At 38.4% G+C, this 20,128-nt stretch overlaps 1 protein-coding gene across 8 annotated transcripts in view; it reads left to right on the forward strand.

Moving 5' to 3' along the window:
• APAF1 (apoptotic peptidase activating factor 1) overlaps positions 1-20,128 on the forward strand; it is a 122,808-nt gene that overhangs the window by 49,017 nt on the left and 53,663 nt on the right. For all 8 annotated transcript variants that reach the window (XR_003680114.1, XR_003680115.2, XM_024127488.3 and 5 more), the window contains 6 exons: positions 5,205-5,366; positions 8,932-9,060; positions 11,657-11,782; positions 15,032-15,151; positions 17,195-17,311; positions 18,974-19,099. Coding sequence is in view for 6 of the 8 variants with exons in the window: in XM_024127488.3 (XP_023983256.1) it covers positions 5,205-5,366; positions 8,932-9,060; positions 11,657-11,782; positions 15,032-15,151; positions 17,195-17,311; positions 18,974-19,099 (780 nt within the window). In the remaining 2 variants the exon portion in view is untranslated. The remainder of the gene's footprint in view (positions 1-5,204; positions 5,367-8,931; positions 9,061-11,656; positions 11,783-15,031; positions 15,152-17,194; positions 17,312-18,973; positions 19,100-20,128) is intronic.

Raw genomic sequence — 20,128 nt, forward strand, 5'->3', positions numbered from 1 at the left:
CACTGCGGTGGCCCCTCCTGTTGCGGAGCACAGGCTCCAGGTGCACGGGCTTCAGCAGTTGTGGCACGCGGTCTCAGTAGTTGTGGCTCATGGGCTCCCGAGCGCAGGCTCAGCAGTTGTGGCGCATGGGCTCAGCCGCTCCGTGGCATGTGGGATCCTCCCGAACCAGGGATCGAACCTGTGTCTCCTGCATTGGCAGGCGGATTCCCAACCTCTGCGCCACCAGGGAAGCCCCTAAGTTCTTTCTTAAATAATTTAAATGTATCAGGTATTTGATTTGACATTTTCATTTCATAGAAATAACTTTCTTAGAGGGTTCTACCTTGCTCCATTATGATTGGTGGTACTATTCCCAGTGTTCATCTGCCATCCTGGGAGTTCCTTTTGCTTTTTTCTTGAGTTGAAACCCTTGTTTCCTGAATTTCTTGGTTTACCCTCTCAGCTTGGTGGAAAATCTCCTCTAGCTTTCTAAGAAAGAATCTCTGGGAGGTAAATTTTTGAGAACTTGTCTGTCTAAAAGTGTCTTTCTTCTAGCTTCATACTTAATTTATATTTTTGACTGCACACAGAAGAAAATAATTTTTCCTTAGAATTTTGGAGACATTGCTTCCTCCCTTGTCTTCTAGCTTCCAAAGTTTCTCTTGAGATGTTTGATGCCATTCTGATTCGTATGTGATCTATTTTCCAGTCTTGAAACTTTTAAGATCTTTTTTTTATTCCCAGTATTTTAAAAATTTAACGATAATGTGCCTTGGTGTGGGTTTGTCTTCATTTATTGTGCTTGGCACTCGATAGCCTCTTTCAGTTTGGAAATTCATGTCCTTCAGTTCTGGAGGTTTCCTTTAATTATTTGACTTATTCTCTAGTTTCTCTTTCTAAAATGTCTGTTAGGGGGGCTTCCCTGGTGGCGCAGTGGTTGAGAGTCCATGCCCCAGTCCGGGAGGATCCCACATGCCGTGGAGCGGCTGGGCCCATGAGCCATGGCCGCTGAGCCTGTGCATCCAGAGCCTGTGCTCCGCAACGGGAGAGGCCACAACAGTGAGAGGCCTGCGTACCGCAAAAAAAAAAAAAGTAGAATGTCTATTAGGGATGTTTTCTTATTTTTCTCTTTTCTTTGTCCATTTGTCCTACTTTTTGGAAGATTTATTTAGCTTTATTTTTCACTCCTTCTATTGTGTTTTTAATTTCTGCTATCATATTTTTAAGTGTACCCATTCTCATGATCAGTTTCCTTTTTAATATCATTGTTTCGTGGGTACAATATCTTTTATTTTTTTGTGGGTATTAATAATAGTTTTTTTTAAGTTCTCATATTCTTTTATAGTTGCTATTTTTTCTGTTTGTTGGCTTTGGTTTCTGTCTGCACTTTAGAGCTATATCTTACTCGCCTGATCCTTGGATATCTGCTCATGCTTAAAGAGTGCAGCACTGGGACTTCCTGGTGGCACAGTGGTTAAGAATCCTCCTGCCAGTGCAGGGAACACGGATTCGAGCCCTGGTCCGGAAAGATCCCACGTGCTGCAGAGCAACTAAGCATGTGCACCATAACTACTGAGCTTGCGCTCTAGAGCCCATGAGCCACAAGTACTGAGCCCGTGTACCACAGCTACTGAAGCCCACATGCCCTAGAGCTGGTGCTCCGCAACAAACAGAAGCCACCACAATGAGAAGCCCGTGCACCACAATGAAGCGTAGCCCCTGCTTGCTGCAACTAGAGAAAGCCTGTGCAGAACAGTGAAGACCCAACACAGCCAAAAATAAATAATAAGAAACAGATAAACAAAGCACATTTAAAGAGTGCAGCACCAAAAAACTGATAGGAAATCGTGAACTTATTTATAGTGGGTTTCCCTGTAGTGTTATCTGGCTGTCATTTTTTGATGGTGAACTCCTAATGTCAGATTCTTTAGATCTTTTGTCTTGATCGGGTGGGGTATTCAGAGAAAAATCTTCAGTCCCCTTCCTGTAGGGTCTAAGTCTGGCTGGCAAGTTCTGCAAAGATATCTAGGCAGAGATCTCAACACTTGGAATACAGACTTTCTCTTAAATTCCCTATTTTCAGAATGGTGACCCTGCTCTCAACTGTGTTGGTGTAGATTAACCCTCTTTTCTTCAGCCAGAGTAGGGCAATCTGGATGGCATAGTAGGGGAAGGGATTTCAAGGAACTTTTCAATGATTCCTCCTGTGTTTGCTCCATCTTTACCGGAAGGTGCTAGGCCCAACACTTCCTGAACCTTTTGGGGGTTCTCTGGTGTGAATTGGGCTACTTCTTGGCTTTCTCACTGTGGGCTCAGGATTCAATTTTAAGGAGTCCCCTTATCACTTGTCTTTTTTCTTTGTAGCCTTTATAGTTTTGTCGCTCTAATATCTTCCTCCATTCTCCTTTACCTTGTGAATTATGCCTAGAGAGAAAAATTCTCTTTACAGTTGTTTTACGTGGGTTTTGGGAGGGTGTGGAGATGAATGTATGTGTTCTATCTTCAGAACCCTGTTTCTTTCAGTAACGCTATTGTCTCTACTCACCTGTGCTTGAAACATGGGAATAATTTGTGTTTTCACTTAAAATGTATTTATTGATCATTTATTGAGTACTTACTATGTGCCATATTCTGTACTAGGCATTTGGTTTTTTTTTTTTTTTTTTTTTTTTTTTTTTTTTTTTTTTTTTTTTTTGTGGTATGCGGCCCTTTGCGGGCCTTCCTCTGCTGCGGCCTCTCCCGTTGCGGAGCACAGGCTCCGGACGCGCAGGCTCAGCGGCCACGGCTCACGGGCCCAGCCGCTCCGCGGCACGTGGGATCCTCCCACACTGGGGCACGAACCCGGTTCCCCTGCACCGGCAGGCGGACGCGCAACCACTGCGCCACCAGGGAAGCCTAGGCATTTGGTTTTTAAACACTTTTAAAAAAAAGTATAGTTCCTGGCTTCAAGTTGTTCAGGGTCTAGCTGGGGAGAAAGGTAAGTGAATAGACAAACCATGAAAATGGTAAAAGTATGTGGAGGGGGCTCAGAGCAGGCAGCGGCTCTGTGGGGGAGTGTGCAGGCTCCTGCTGCTGCACCCAGACTGCACTTGTTTTCCCTTTTCATTGTCTGTGCTTTTCCATTTTGTACTTAAGCTTATGCTGACCCCTTAGCCTAGACTCTCTGGTATTTTTTGGTATTGACATCCATCTTAAGTCCATCTTAAGTTGGTGTAAAGTAGGCCGATCTTCAGGGAGGAGAGTGAGGTGGCCCCCTCTGCAAAAAGTGTTTCCTCAAGCCCATGGCTCTGTAAAGCATTCCCACTGTGCTGTATCTTTTCCTCTCAAATGACACATCTGGCATATCTTGTGTTAGAGTCATTTATATGCTTGTCTTACCTCCTTTACTGGCCTATAAACTCCTTGAGAGTAGTGTCTATATCTGATTCACTTATATAATCTCGAAGTGACTAGCATAGTGGTTAATAAATGTGTTCAAGATGATAAACCTTTGCCGTGTCCCTTCAAATTGAGTTAAGACTTCTCAAAACTCAAAAGAAAAACAATTTAAAAGTCTTCAGGGGCAGGATTTTGATTTCAGGTGTGGGTTATCAGAATGTGATTGTAGAGCACTAACAGCAGGGGACAGACATTGCTGCACTTTTGGTAAGAACTGCTGTGCTTGTGGCTGCTTTTACTGTTAAACCAGTATCGTTGGCTGGTTTGCACTGGTACAGTGACGTTTACTAAGCAGAGGTCTTGCAAAATGATGCTGGATAACAGCATTTCAAGGTCAAAGTCTTGTAAAGCTTTTATTTTCCGAGAGGATGAAGAGCTATAAAATTATTTCCTATCCCAAATGGCTCTGTAATCTTCTAAGTGTTTTAGAGCATATCATTGTTGATACGCATGTGTTTTTCAGGCCTTGATGATAAACTGTTTCAAAATGTGAGTTTTATTTAAAAATTGCCATTTGAACCACACAAGGACCAGGGTGTACATGGGCCTTGGATACAGTGCAGTGACTTGCTCACAATGAAATGCTGGTATTTACTTGGTCCCTCAATATTTGGAATTTCATCGCTCCTTGGATAGGGGCTAAGGTCAGGTCCACATGCAGAAGATGTAGTTTAGATAGATGTAGTGAAATTGGGTTGTGTTAGTTTTCTTTTTCTTTCTTAAATCCAGGCAATGATTGCTTTGTTTTTCGTATTAAGAGGGAAACAGTGTGATTTCTCATATAATCTGACTGATGTGACTGAAGCTTCTGGCACTGATGTTCAGATTTTCTTTCTTCAGTGTCAAGGAGGGCTAACTACTTTAAATGTCTCTTTTGATTCATCCAGTTAACCTATTGCAAGGGGAAAGGTTTTGGTTTTGGCTGTATTTCTAGTGTATATAATCTTTAAACTCAAGAGAGATTTAAATGTGTGCCTGGCCAGTCAAATTGGGTTTTACCCTGGGAGCTGTGCTTTGGAAGCTAAGTTAAAGCCTGAGAAGCAGATTTTTTTTTTTTTTTTTTTAATTCTTTTCTTTGGCCAACGCTTGGTCTGTATATGGCAGCCATTATCATTCTGTGAAACTGGGACACTGCTCAAGGCCCAGGGGAGTGAAGATGGATCTTCTTGAAGGCCTTTGTCACTTGGGCTGCTCAGGTGGCTCTGTTAGAGAGGGAGGTTTGGTCTTTTGTATCCCATTCCTCAGGATCCAGTTGTTTTAGAGCCCTGTCTGACCCCACCAAGCACACAAGGTGGCTTGCTTCCTTTCAGCGTATTTTTGTTTTCTATTTTCAGGGACTTCCTTATGTCTCTGATGCTCTGCTAGGTTATAACTCAGCTTGGGCTGGGTCCTGTGTGTAGTGTCCGTGCTGTGCATGTGAAGCAAACCTCATGCCTGGCCCAGCAGAGGGCAGCCGTGGCAAGTCGTGAGTCTCTTTCCTCCACGCTCATTCTTGCTGTCAGCACCTAATCTTTAGCCTCCTCCACACCATGCAAACCTCTTTTAACATTTTGTGTAGTTTTACATTCTGCATTTTGGGCAGTGCTCTTAAGTTTTTTCTTTTTAGGAAGGTGCTGAATGAAACTGGAATACTTAATTTAAAAGCCTTATGAAAAGTTATGCATAATTAAAAATAAGTCATTAGGTGAACTGAATAATTTGTGTGATATTTAGGCCAGGTGGAATTCTAGAGGTGTGATTTGAGATCAAAACAAACTTAAACGTTTTTTTATTTTTGTAATTTGAAGCTTTGGGATGTGAAATCAGCAAACGAGAGTAAGAGCATTAATGTGAAGCAGTTCTTCCTAAATTCAGAGGAGCCTCAAGAGGATATGGAAGTGATAGTGAAATGCTGTTCATGGTCTGCTGATGGTGCTAGGATAATGGTGGCAGCAAAAAATAAAGTCTTTGTAAGTACCAGTATTTTAAAAAGCCAAATTTAGTCTAATTTAAAGAAAATTGAAACATTAATTGATTTTTGCATTTTACATTGTTTATTGATATAAAGTATAGCTGAACGATTTTGGGCAGATGCTCCAACCTCCCATAGTTCTCAGAACTATGCTTCAGGGAATGTCCATAGGCCTTCTGAGGAAAGGTCTCCATGGTTACGGGTTTGGGAAATATTATGTATTACTTTCCGCTATTAGAGGTACTTCAGTGTTTACAAACATATTTAAGGACTCCGGAGTCCTACAATAAGGAAACAATTTATGTTGTTTAACCAGTGTTTCTCAAATTTATCTAAAATATGGATGGAATGCTTTCTGCATTACTCTCCCCCCTTTCCCCCATTTGAAATACATTGGTTTAGGTGATTTTCGAAGTTATTTCTTAGCCGTAAAATTTTACGATTTGGTGACTGAGAGAAATACTTATCAACAACTGAAGAAGTTTGTGAAATTTCTATGAAGTAAATGAGGAAGATATGCAAAGAAAGGTAAATGGCAAGGAAACGTTTCTTCTTTATTCAATTCAAGTGATAGTTTACATTTGTAGTATTCAGAGTGCTCTTACATATAATTTCTTTTGATATACAAAGGGCACAGCAGATTGCAATAGCCCTGTGATAATAATGAGGCAGCTGAGATTCAGAGCAGCCACATAAGGTATCCAAAGTTACACTGTGATTTGGAGAGCCGGGTCTTCTGATTTAGGGCTCAGTGCCATTCCATTCTGATGGTAATTTTAAATACTTAAATAAGAGATATTACAAGTTTATTCTATTTTATTTTAAGCTTTATTGAGGTATAATCGACATATTGTAAAATATTTAAAGTGTATAACGTGATGATTTGATAAACGTATACTGTGAAGAGATTCCTCCCATCGAGCCAATTAACACGTGTCAGCTCACGTATTTGCCTTTTTTTCTTTTTCTTTCTTTTTTTGTTGAAAACATTTAAGTTCTACTCTCTTATACTATGCAATGTTATCAACTATAGTCACCATGTTATACATTAGATCCTCAGACCTTATTTATCTTATAACTAAAAGTTTGTATCCTTTTATCAACCTCTCCCTGTTTCCCCCACCCAAGAGATTACAGTTTTAAAGAACACAGTTGAAATATACATATAGTTGGGGCCTTCCCTGGTGGCACAGTGGTTAAGAATCCACCTGCCAATGCAGGGGACACAGGTTTGAGCCCTGGTCCAGGAAGATCCCACATGCTGCAGAGCAACTAAGCCCGTGCGCCACAACTACTGAGCCTGCGCTCTAGAGCCCGTGATCCACAACTGCTGAAGCCTGTGTGCCACAACTACTGAAGCCTGCACACCTAGAGCCCATGCTCCGCAACAAGAGAAGCCATCACAATGAGAAGCCTGTGCACTGCAACTAGAGAAAGCCTGCGCACAGCAACCAAGACCCAGTGCAGCCAAAAATAAATAAATAAATAAAATAAATCTAAAAATATGTATATATACATATAGTTGTATAAAAACTGAGGGGCCATTTATATTATTATTATTGATCTAGTAGTTATGACCCTTGGATCTTGGTTGCTTATAGGTTTTTTACCCCTTAGGAGGAAACCAAAGAAAAATATCTCCTTTTGTCTTTAAGTATGTTAAAGTCTGTAAGAACAGAAAGGAGCCACTACATTTCAAGATGTGAAGATTTGTAAAATTTGCCATTTTAACCATTTTAAAATACACAATTTAGTGGCATTAATTACATTCACAGTCTTGTGCAGATATCACTACTTTTCCAAAACTTTTTCATTGTCCCAAACAGAAGCACTGTAACCAGTAAGCAGTAACTCCCTATTCTCTCTCTTCAGCCCCTGGTACCTCTAATCTAAACTATGAATTTGCCTTTTCTAGATATTTCATATAAGTGGAGTCATACAATATTGGTCCTTTTGGGTCTGGCTCATTTCATTTAGCATAACATTTTCAAGGTTCATTCATGTAGCATGTGTTAGAACTTCATTTCTTTTTATGGCTGAGTAATAATCTTATATGGATATACTGTATTTTGTTTATCCATTCATCTGTTGTTGGGTTGTTTTCACCTTTTGGCTATTGTGAATAATGCCACGAGAAGTAGTGTACAAGTATCTGTTTGAGTCCCTGCTTTCAGTTCTTCTGTGTATATACCTAGGAGTAGAATTTCTGGGTTGTATGGTAATTCTATACTGGGCTTTTTGAGGAACCACCAGACCTTTCCATAGTGGCTATACCATTTTCTGTTCCCACTAGTAGTGTACAAGGATTCCAGTTTCTTTACATCCTGCCAACACTTGCTTTTTTCCATTATTAAAAATTATAACTGTCATATTAGGTGTAAAGTGGCATCTCATTATGGTTTGGTTTGCATTCCCCTAATGACTAATGGTGTTGAGCAAAATTTGAATGTTTAAAATTATCTGTCCAGTGAGAAAGGAAAATAATTTTATATTGTGTGAAATGCTTTCCTGTTTTAAAAATCTATAGGCCAGCTCTTTATTTTACCATGCTAAAATAAAGCTACCCTAAGAGTACCCTTAACTACATGTAGATTCCAGTTCTTACTCTTTGGTCTCTCTATTCTTTTCCTCTATTTCTTTCCAATTCTCTTGTGTTATTAGCCCACTCCTATTATTAGGTCTTTTTGCTACCCAGTAATTGGGACAGCTGCCTATTCCATACTTGCCAAGTTTCCTCTATGACTGTCAGCCACAAATTTTTAAGAACAACTTGTCCTGGGAAGCATTTTAAGTATGATTTCCTGTCATTTATTGTTGGCCCCTGATGCCGTGCTGCTTACCGTCTATGTGTGCTCACAGGGCTATGCATTCACAAAACATTTTCATGGCTTCCACTGGAAACTTTTTTTTTTCCCTTCCTGAAGACTATGCTTGGCCTTAAATCGTTATACTGTATATTGGTATAAACGTTTTTATCATTTGGCAAAAACTTTGGAAGAGTATATTCATCTTGTAAACATCTTTCAAAAATTGAAATGAAGTTTGAATTACTCAAAAATAGCTTTTTTTGGTTCAAAAATGGGAAAATGATTGATAATGGAGTAATTTGGGCTCTGAAGAGAAATAGAAATGATTGAACTAATTTCATTTTAGTAAGCCTCTGCTCTATATTATTTTGATCATCTTCATTTATGAGTAGGCATTTTCTCTTTTGAATAAACGAGCATTAGGGAGAACTGTTTTGTATATTAATTTGACTAGTCCATTCATATATTCACGAAGGTTTCATTTCTCTCTAGGCTAGCATGATCATCTGTGATAAGTTTTCCTTTATAGGAAACATGTTTCAGGATGAGCAGTATTTTAAAAGTATATGTATATTTATATCTTTTTAATGAGTTAATAATTTTGCCAATTATTAGTATTTGTATTTTTTTAGGACTTATACTCTATGTTTGAAATGGGAGGGTATTCTTTTAGAAATAAATTTAGTTTCACTTTGGGTATAGCTTATCTTTTAACATATTTACTTTCATAGATATCTCTCTATTTTATGTTGGCAGCTGTTTGACATTCACACCAGTGGCCTGTTGGCAGAAATCCACACAGGCCATCATAGCACTGTCCAGTACTGTGACTTCTCCCCCCATAACCATTTGGCAGTGGTGGCTTTGCCCCAGTACTGCGTGGAGGTGAGTAGTTGGATTTACTCTGTGAAGTCTGGGTCTTCAGAGGTACAAGGATGACAAAGAATGGGTTGCTTAAACCATTAACTGCTGAGAATGTTTGCTTGAGAAATTATAGAGTGTTTTCTTCATAGCATAATGACCTTTAGTTTTAGGATATTAAGCCACATTGACAGCTTTAATACTTTAGCAGTGATTGAAGAATTGGTTTGACAGTAAACAGAGAATGACAACATCATTCACCAGGCATTTATCGAACAGTCAGTATGTGCCAAGGTCTGGGGAAACAATGGCATGACCATTGGTTTCCTAGGCAGAAACATGGTATCTCTTAAAATATGGGCACAGACTGTTCTGTAAAAGAAACGATGAGAAATGAGTCCAGTTCACATTTCTTAGATCATTGAGAAAGGTAAGATGGAAGTTAAAATTAGAATTGGTTAACCTAGAATTTTCATTGCTAAGCACTAATGAATAAAATGATATCTTGTTTATATTTATAATTTTCCCTTAACCTGATGGATTTTATACACAGTGTCTATACCTAGAAGAATTCTACCCAGTGAGTTGCTGTATTAAGTTTTTCAAAAGCAATGAATTCCCTGATATTTTTTCTCCACAGATGGATTAGTTTTTCCAAGCTTTGTTACTACTCATCCCTTGAGTTTATCTTACCACCAAGTAATTTGAAGCCCCTTGTGATTACAGTCCAAGAAGATGGGTATGGGCCTTTATTTGGAAAATAGGGAAATTCATTTGGTTCACAGGCTACCTTCAAAGGAAGCTTGACTATGGCAAGCACTTCTTCGGTGTTCTGAGCCCGTTTCAGTGATTTTTTTAGTGAGTTCTCCAACCTTGCCCTATACATGAAGGTATGGCTGGAGAGTGGCTGAGCTATATATATAGCCCTTCAGCATGGAGATACAGATAAGATGAGAGTGAGTGGATAAGCTCTGTAAGCTCCTCCTAATTCTAAGTACAGCAGTGCAACTAACACTGAATAACTTCCCTGTGAGAATCTTCCCATTGGAAGCAGAGGCAGTGAGTGTGAACGAGCTCCAGTCCTGTTTGCAACAATGGGAAAGACTAGGTGCTGTGGGCAGTGTTCTCTTCAGCAGAGGCCTTGAATCGAAAGATTCAGAGCTACTAGGAGATCTCACACCTTACCCGTAGATCCTCAAGGTAGGCATGGTTGGAAATTTCCCCTTCCTGGGTTTTGTCTGGATTTTAGGAGGAGTGGAGGAGCAACCCTTCTTTTGGCCTTTCCTGTCACTTCTAAAATCCTTACCCCTTGCTGTTCTTAAAAATCTCCTGGAAACATTGTCTTTCTTCTTGAAATATAGGAACTTAGTTTTGGAGGCTGTGAGTGACAAAGAAATGATGAGAGAGAGCAAGAAGGGAAGAGAAAGAAGGATTTTCAAGGGAGATTTTTCAGTTGTGGAACCACTTTCATTTCTGGCCTTTAGCTCTGTATGTCCCAGATTGGACTCCAGAGATAAGGCGGAGAAAATTTCACATAACGAATTGGTAACCATAGAACTCACTGATTGAAAACTGCTGGGCATGTGATGAAGTACTTGTTTTGTCCATGCTAGTTCTGAAATCATAAAGTAGGTCTGTAATTCAGAATGTAATGAGAGGAACTCAGGCACATATGGTACTTCATTAGACTGGAATATATTTGAGTAATTTGCAGCAGAACTCAGGACAAAATACAGCCAGGCTAGTGATAGACATTGACAATTTGTAATAAGCATGAATAACAGGAGAAGTATATACATGTACAGTTAGCACATTCATTTGTTTTAGGGTTTTGCAGTCATTTGAAATGAGGATTAGATGACAGTGGAAAGTAAAATATGGAAACCACTTATGTTCATCCTATTATTTTTTTAGATTGATTTTAAAAAAATGGATAAAACATTTGTATGACTCCAAATCAAAGCTTTATAATAAATTTTATTCAGGGAAGTCTGACTTTCATCCCTATCCCTTCCCTGCCACTCCCTCCCTACCTTCTGAAGGTAACCGTTTTTGTCTTAACATCCTAATGTTTCTTTTTGCATGTATAAACAGATATCTATATGTATAATATGTAGCCTTATATATCCATCTATATATATATATCACATCTGTATCCATCTCTAGAGTCACATATTTGTTTTTTATCTCATTTAGTATAGCTTGCATATATATATATAGAGAGAGAGAGAGAGAGAGAGTAACATATATACTCTTCTGCAGAAATGTATATACCATTCTTTGCTTTTTTGGTGTAAACAACATGTCCCAGAGACTAGTCATTATCAGGGTGTTTTTCTCATTACTTTCTTAAGATTGCGTATTATCCCATTTTGTGATTAATGCAGTTTATTCAGTTAGTTCCCTATTGATGGTCATTTGAGTTGTTTCCAGTTTTTTGCTGTTAAAAATAACAGTGCAGTGAATAATCCACACAAGTTATTTTGTATTTTTGCTAGTGTATTTTTGGGCTATATTCATGGAAGTGGAATTGCTGGATCATTCTTGCTATTTTTAATATTCTTGATATATTCAAAATGCTTATGAATGTGATTTCCTATTTGTTGTGTTTATTCTGTAGTTGTGGAATATGGACTCATGTTTAAAAGTAGCTGATTGTAGAGGACATTTAAGTTGGGTCCATTGTGTGATGTTTTCTCCTGATGGATCATCATTTTTGACGTCTTCTGATGACCAGACAATCAGGGTGAGATATATTGAGATTTTCATTTTAGACATTTAATGATGGTAAGCTAAATCTCCTACCAATTAAGAAGTTGATGGGCAGTATTGAGGGAAGTAAAACAGGAAACTGCTGGTTTCATATTTATCCTTGAAAAGAGCTATTATGTGGACTGTAGCAGTCTCATTCATTCAGTACATGTTCATTGAGTGTTACCATGGTCCAGGTGCTGGAGAAGTCCAATGATTAAACTGTATTTTGGTTAATTTAAATATATTACATTTGAGTCCTCAGAGTAACTTTTGACTCTTTCCATTACCTTGAATTCCCACATCCAATTACTTGCCAATTCTAATGGATTCTGTTGATACCTTTCCATTTTCTATCATTTATTTCTACTTTTCCATTTCAAGTTTAGGTGCTCATTAGCTGTTGCCTTTCTTGTATTAGCCTCTGCTACAAGTCTTTTCTTTCTTGGTTTTTTACATGCTGCTTGCAGGGTATATTCCTCATGTACAATACAGTCATGTAATTTTCTTTTCTTTTTTTTTTTCTTCTTTGGCCAAGTGGCTTGCAGGATCTTAGTTCCCTAACCAGGGATTGAACCCGTGCCCCCTGCAGTGGAAGCGCAGAGTCTTAACCCCTGGACCGCCAGGGAAGCCCCCAGTCATGCCATTTTTGCTCAAAACCAGATAGTAGCTCCCTTGTCTACCAAAGTAGTGGATTGGCCAAAAAGTGCCTTCGGTTTTTGAGTAAAAATAAGACACATTTTTCATTTTCACCAAGAACTTTGTTGAACAGCTTATTCACCCTTTCATTCCACTACCTTCTGCCATTTTTTCAGGCAACTTCATAATTGAATCTTCCCAAAACTTTTTATCTTTTTGAACAGAGAACTGTTCCAGGTGCCTTTTACAGTCTTCCAGGGAATTGAAATTTTTTCCATTAAGAGAATTTTGTAAAGACCTAAGTAAATGGAAATCCGAAGGTGCAACATCTGGTGAATGTGGCAGATGAATCAGAACTTCCCAGCCAAGCTGTAACAGTGTTGGGTCTTCCTTGCTGTGCACAGGCTTTCTCTAATTGCAGTGAGCAGGGGCTACTCTTCGTTGTGGTATGCGGGCTTCTCATTGTGGTGGCTTCTCTTGTTGTGGAGCATGGGCTCTAGGCACACGGGCTTCAGTAGTTGCAGCACACGGGCTCAGTAGTTGTGGCTCGCGGGCTCTAGAGCACAGGTTCAGTAGTTGTGGTGCACGGGCTTAGTTGCTCCGCGGCATGTGAGATCTTCCCGGACAAGGGCTCGAACCTGTGTCCCCTGCATCGGCAGGTAGATTCTCAACCACTGTGCCACCAGGGAAGCCCTTGGTTGCGTTTTTACCTTTCTTGAAATGATAAAGCATAATATGCCCAAAATGTTGCTTTTTTCTTCCATCTTCAGTATTAAAATGGCTACACAAAAATTGACCAATTTTGATTAAGTCTTTTTTTAAAATGCATGCTGATATGGCAGTTGTCACATATAGTCTAATAAAATTGTTTTGAATGAAGTTAAAGACAACTAAGTGCTACTAGAGCCATCTTACAGAAAAAGCTGAATGAACCTTTTGGCCAACCCAACAAATACGTACTCCAAGGTCTGCCATTAAACTTCTCTATAGTACAGCCTATTCTGTACCAGTCTGCTGTTTTATTCCTACAGGTAACCTACACTGAATTGCTCACATTTTCCCAAACACCCTGTACTTCCCTGCTTCTGTACTTTTGCTTATGTATTTTCTTTAAACATATTTATTTTATTTATTTACTTTTGGCTGCATTGGGTCTTTGTTGCTGTGCAGGGCCTTTCTCTAGTTGTGGTGAGTGGGGGCTGCTCTTCCTTGCAGTGCACGGGCTTCTCATTGCGGTGGCTTCTTTTGTTGCAGAGCACGGGCTCCAGGTGCTCGGGCTTCAGGAGCTGTGGCTTGCAGGCTCCGGAGTGCAGGCTCAGCAGCTGTGACGCATGGGCCCAGTTGCTCCGCGGCATGTGGGATCCTCCCGGACCAGGGCTCGAGCCCGTGTCCCCTGCATTGGCAGGCGAATTCCCAACCACTGCACCACCAGGGGAGCCCTATGTGTTTTCTTATGTTTGGAATAACCTACTTCTCTGTATCTCTCCTTGTTGAAATCCTAACAGCCCTACAAGTCCCCTCAAGCTTTCAGTGAAGCCTTTCCTAGTATTCCATTTGGGGGAATGTCTTTCTCCTTTAATGCTATGTGACTGTGTGTCATTTTCTTATGGTACTTATCAAATTGTGCCTTGAATTTAAGCACAGAGTTATTATTATTTTTTTAACATCTTTATTGGAGTATAATTGCTTTACAGTGGTGTGTTAGTTTCTGCTGTATAACAAAGTGAGTCAGCTATATGTATACATATATCCCCATATCCCCTCCGTCTTGCGTCTCCCTCCCACCCTCCCCGTCCCACCCCTCTAGGTGGTCACAAAGCACCGAGCTGATCTCCCAGCACAGAGTTATTTTAAAACTCTTTACCACTAATGCTTCACTGCCCCTCCGACTTGTTCACACATCTTAAATTATAAGCTCTTTGAGGCCGGAGACCCTGGTTTGTCCCTGTAGCATCTAATACAGTGTTTTGTACAAATTTGTGTTTAGCTAAAATTTTTTTAGTATTTACTGTATGCCAGACATTGGGCAAAGTACTGTGCCTGTGTTAATTTGCTAATTCTCATAGCAATCCTTTTTTGCAGCTGAGGAAACAGTCACAGAAAGGTTAAGTCAGTGCTGTTTAAAGTGCCAGTCTCAGTAAGCTTGAGCCAGAATGTAAATCAATGCACTGCTTCCTTCATCAAGAAAGTCTTGTTTAAAAAAAATCAACTGTATCATAAGCATACTGTTAACAGTGTGTTTAGTGATATAGCTGATTTGCTCCTTATCTTGGTATCAAACAGTGAGAAACAGCCAGAGGTCCTTATCTTTGAGCAGCAGCAGGTTAAGTAATCTGCCCAAAGTCACAACTTTCAGTAGAACTAGAATTCATACTAAGGCATTTTGATTCTAGCATTCATTACTCTTAATAATAACTGCTTCTTCCTATACTATGTAATTAATAAATTTTTATTGTTGAATTATAATCTAATAGAAAAGTTTCTAGCATTATAGGCATTTGGAGAGTGAAGTATGATTGTATATTGTTTTTAAGACTAAGACTTGTCTTTGCATTATTTCAGAGAATGCAGTTATCTTACTTTAGTATTTTAATTTCTTAATCAGCTCTGGGAGACAAAGAAAGTATGTAAGAACTCTGCTATAGTGTTAAAGCAAGAAATAGATGTTGTGTTTCAAGAAAATGAAGTGATGGTTCTTGCAGTTGATGATATAAAACGTCTGCAAGTGAGTATTTTTTAGAAAATAGTTGGAAAAAGTGTTTTGATTGAACTCTCAATTCAAAATTTTTCTTGTTTGTTTTTGGACTTGATCATGTGTAATTGTATAGTATCTAACAGATGATCAGTAGGTATCAGTTTTATAAATATGTGGGTCTTGAGCTGAGGCTCAGATATGCTAGTATTTAGAATTAAACAAGGTGATACCTTGCTTTACCTCATTCCTCTCCTGTTAGTAACTGGAAGACAGGGAGCAAGAACATGTGAGAGAATGAGATGAGATAATGGAATGGAACTAGAGTGAAGAGAGAAATGGAATGAAGAGAGAAGAGGAGACAGAAATAGAGGGAGCACGCACATGGAAGGTGTGAGATGTAGCAAGAGCTTGAGACAGACTGACAGGGTAGGACGGAGCTTAACAAGTTCTAAAGCTGCAAAGCTCAGCTTGATGTAGTAGAGGGAATAGTGGCTGTTCACTGAGGAGACCAAGGTACAAGTTGAAGCTTTATTGTCAGCCAGTTCTGTGATGTTGAGTAAATAGCATCACTTCTCTGAACCTCACTTTCTTCACCTGTAAGGTCCTTTTCATTTTCAAAAATCTGTAAGCTGCTTTATAGGGTCAAGGTGGAATCCAAACTCAGGAAGCAGAGATCTGGGAATAAATTGTCTATGGCATGTGGTAATTTCTTTTCATCTGCTGTGGGGGTCAGAGTCAAGCTGTGAGACACCTCTAAATATGGCTTGTTTTGTATTTTACAAGTTTTACTATTGTCCTTAATGTGTCGATGAGGAGCTCCTAATGCCCTGTATTTTGGGGATGAATTGGGATGTGGAATTGAATGTGATTTCCTCATTACTGATTTTTAGCAGACTGATTCTTCCACTTGGGGTTTTTTCCACTACAGTTTTCTTGTCAAGTTCAATGCTTATATTACCTTTATTAAATTTGTGCAACCTTTCTTTAATAGTTGTCATAACTGAGACTTCAAGAAGTCATCTGACTATAAAAGTATTTTATTCTATGTCATTGATTGTGGGAGAGTTTAGAGGACAATTAAACTGACAAGTAATAGTTCCATTTAAGTGAACATACATTTTTAGTAACTACTTAAAAAAGTATGGAAATTGATTTTTGAGGGAAAGAAGATATTTACCTTTTAGTAATTCAGTCTTCATTTTGAATGTCTAATAGATCAGAACATGCTGGGTAAAATATTGTAAAGGAAAAGCTATCTTGATTGATTGACCCTATAATCTTTGTACCTGAAACGAAGGTGACTGCTTATTTCGTATTGAAAAATAATTCGAGACTTTTAGGTTGTAATTTTAGTTAGAGAGATAGATCTGACAGTTAGTTGATTTAAGATTGAGAAATATTTTCCCAGGTCACATGTTTTAGTTGAGTGATAAGGTATTTTTATTAGTGGGATTTTAAAGAATAATCATTAGTTTTGGTACAGGTTATGAAACTTGGTACTCTTAGTCAATGTATTACAAGCCAAATTGTGCTAATGGGTTGTTCTCCAATGCCTCCTCCTCCCAAAAGAAAAAGGGGGAAAAAACCTTAATTTATACTGTTTGGTGAGTAATTTGGAGGATATAAAACCCATTTTAATTTTAATTTGTCTTTTTATGTAATGTCTGTCTCAGTCCTGTTTCACCAAACCCTTTGAAAAATATCAGGGAAGTGTATTTTAATAAATGATAGCCCTATTAAAATGGGCTTTGTGAAGAAATGGGCAACAGTGTGGAGCTAGCTGTGGGATTGCAAATCAGACAGATGTGTCTCAGGTGGTGGGCACAGCAGCTGCTTTTTAAACCTTTTAAAGCTTGTTTTATTTTACAAAAATGTATATGAACCACAAAAGTGAAATGAAACGGAAGTGTGAAGTGCTAAATGCAGCTGCTGAGAATAGAATAGGGTTTCGTTGTTCCCCTGGGAGCTCTTGTTGGTTATATTCATTTTAATTTTTTCAGTTGAAATCTCTGTTCTAAAGAACAAAAACTGCTCTTACAGTCTAATACCTGGTTGTGACTTATTTTTCATTAGCTCATTAATGGAACCACAGGTCAGATTGATTATCTGACTGAAGCTCACGTGAGTTGCTGTTGCTTAAGTCCACATCTTCAGTACCTTGCATTTGGAGGCGAAGATGGAGCCATTCGGGTATTCAGTTCTCTTCTGCAGAGGCATTCTGTGCAGTATAGTTTTTATTTAACGTTAATGATACACCTGGCATTGTAGACTTATATACTAAATAAATCTTTCTATGATAATTAGTCATTCCTCTGTTAGATTAAAAATAATCTTACAATCCTATTGGTTTTATATTTTTCATATTGCTTTTATTATTCTTTCTCATACTTTTTGTCTTTTTGTGTTCCTTATTCTCTGCCCAGTTGTCTTGCTGTTCTCCAAATGTATCAAACACTCTCAGAGATTTAGCTAACAATGCAAAGAGCATTTTTTCTCTTCTTAGAAACTTGACCGTTTAGGGGTGTAAGTTGTTTCCTTGTTGGTTCTGATCAGGTTCATCGGGAATATCAGTGCAGGTGCCTTATGTTTACCTATTTCACCAATCCTTGCTGTTCTACTTTTGGTATTAGAAGTACACCAGTTTACCATCTGAAATCCTTAATTTATCAAATAAGATCAAATAAATAAAAATAAAATCAGCTTGTAAGGAAAAAAAAGTATAATAAAAATCATTTTGGAAAAAAGTGATTTCATCACAAGTGAAATTCATCACAAAAGCACATTTTCTCTAGCTACATAATAGTTTTTCAAAGAATATTGACTCCTTTTCTTACCTGAGCTTTTTGGAATTGTTTCTTGATTTGTTAATTATGCCACTAGCCACATTTATTTTACTTTGGGTTCATTGTCGTAAGGAATTACACAAATATTTTCCAGTCCATATTGCCCCACAAAGAGTTGTTTTTTACCTTCAGCTTTATTGAGATATAATTGACATACAGCACTGTATAAGTTTAAGGTGTACAGCGTAATTATTTGACTTACATCATGAAATGGTTATCACAGTAAGTTTAGTGAACAACCACCATCTCACGTAGACACAAAATCAAAGAAATAGAAAAATATTTTTCCTTTTGATGAGAACACTTAGGATTTGCTCTGTTAATAATTTTCATGTAGAGTATACAGCAGTGTTAATTATATTTATCGTGTTGTACATTACATCCCTAGTACTTACTTAGTACATATTTACTTCTTTTGGTGTGAGTTTATTTGAAAGCCTTTTTGACGTAGTTGTTATTTTTTGAGTTCTTTTCTACTTTCTTATTCTCTGTATTTGGCATATTAATCTTTAGCCCTTTCAAGTCTCTTCAGTGTACTGCCTCCCAGCCTGCTCGTATGCTCTTTTCCTTTACCTGTCTCCCTCATCATCCTTTATCTTGCATTGTCTCTGTTGTTTTATAAAGAACTTGCCTTGTCTCTCATCCAAAACTTTTTTCTTTCTTCCTTCTCATCCATCTTAAATGTCATTGTCTTTTTGGACGCTGAGCTCAGACTGCTACTTGTTTGATGAATTGGGTAGTTGAATACTCAAGAAGGACCACTGGTTCCTACTGCCATCTGGTCATTCCACTGAATGTTTTATTTTAGGATGTGTATGTGTTTGTGTGCATAGATGTGCATGTCTGTATTTGTGCCATTCATTTGTGTATCTTTAGTTAAACTGAAAGCACTGAGATTGAAATTCTATACCCTTCTGTAGTCTAGTTTCGATTTAATATTTTGGGGTTGTAATGCCTGGGTGTTGCTGAATTTCTTTGTATTAATTTTCTCTGGTTTTTTACTTTGAAGATTTTAGAACTCCTAAACAACAGAATCTTCCAATCCAGGACTGGGCACAAGAACACTGTACGGCACATCCAGTTCACAGCTGATGCAAAGACTCTTATCTCAAGCTCTGATGACTCTGCAATTCAGGTGAGAGGGAGGTTGAACTTCTAACATACATAATGCTGACTCTAATGCAGGAACACTTTGATTATGCCTCAAATCTGGTATGTATTTTAAACTTTCAGATCAGATTATATTGGGCTTCCCTTTAGATTATGTACATGGGCATAAATGAAACCCATATTTTTCTGTGAGTGAGGCAGGCAGTTTGACTCAGAACCCTCTAGTGGGAGATTATTTTGAAAATCAAGCATTCATTTGAATTCTCCCACCTGCCTTTATATTTGGATTTGAATCAATAAATATACTTTTTGCCACATTTATGTAATTTCTATTTTTCTTTACAGTAGTAAAATCTAATTGAAATAATTTCATTCTTTAAGAGTAAGATGTTTATTACAGGGATAAAATCCTGTGAGAAAAGAATAGTTTACCATAGCGAAGGATTGTGGATCTAGAGACCTTAAGCCTACTGTTTGTTCTTTTATTTTTTTTAACATCTTTATTGAGGTATAATTCCTTTACAATGGTGTGTTAGTTTCTGCTTTATAACAAAGTGAGTCAGCTATACATATACACACATCCCCATATCTCCTCTGTCTTGCGTCTCCCTCCCACTCTCCCTATCCCAACGTCTAGGTGGTCACAAAGCACCGAGCTGATCTCCCTGTGCTATATATTTTACATCTGGTAGTATATATAAGTCCATGCCAACTCTCTCACTTCGTCGCAGCTTACCCATCCCCCTCCCCCGTCCTAAAGTCCATCCTCTACGTCTGCGTCTTTATTCCTGTCCTGCCCCTAGGTTCCTCAGAACCATTTTTTTTTTTAGATTCCATATATATGTGTTAGCATACGGTATTTGTTTTTCTCTTTCTGACTTAATTCACTCTGTATGACAGTCTCTAGGTCCATCCACCTCACTACAAATAACTCAATTTCGTTTCCTTTTGTGGCTGAGTAATATTACATTGTATATATGTGCCACATCCTCTTTATCCATTCATCTGTCGATGGACACTTAGGTTGCTTCCATGTCCTGGCTATTGTAAATAG

The sequence above is a fragment of the Physeter macrocephalus genome, chromosome 6 (genome assembly GCF_002837175.3).
Source record: "Physeter macrocephalus isolate SW-GA chromosome 6, ASM283717v5, whole genome shotgun sequence".
Lineage (NCBI taxonomy): Eukaryota > Metazoa > Chordata > Mammalia > Artiodactyla > Physeteridae > Physeter > Physeter macrocephalus.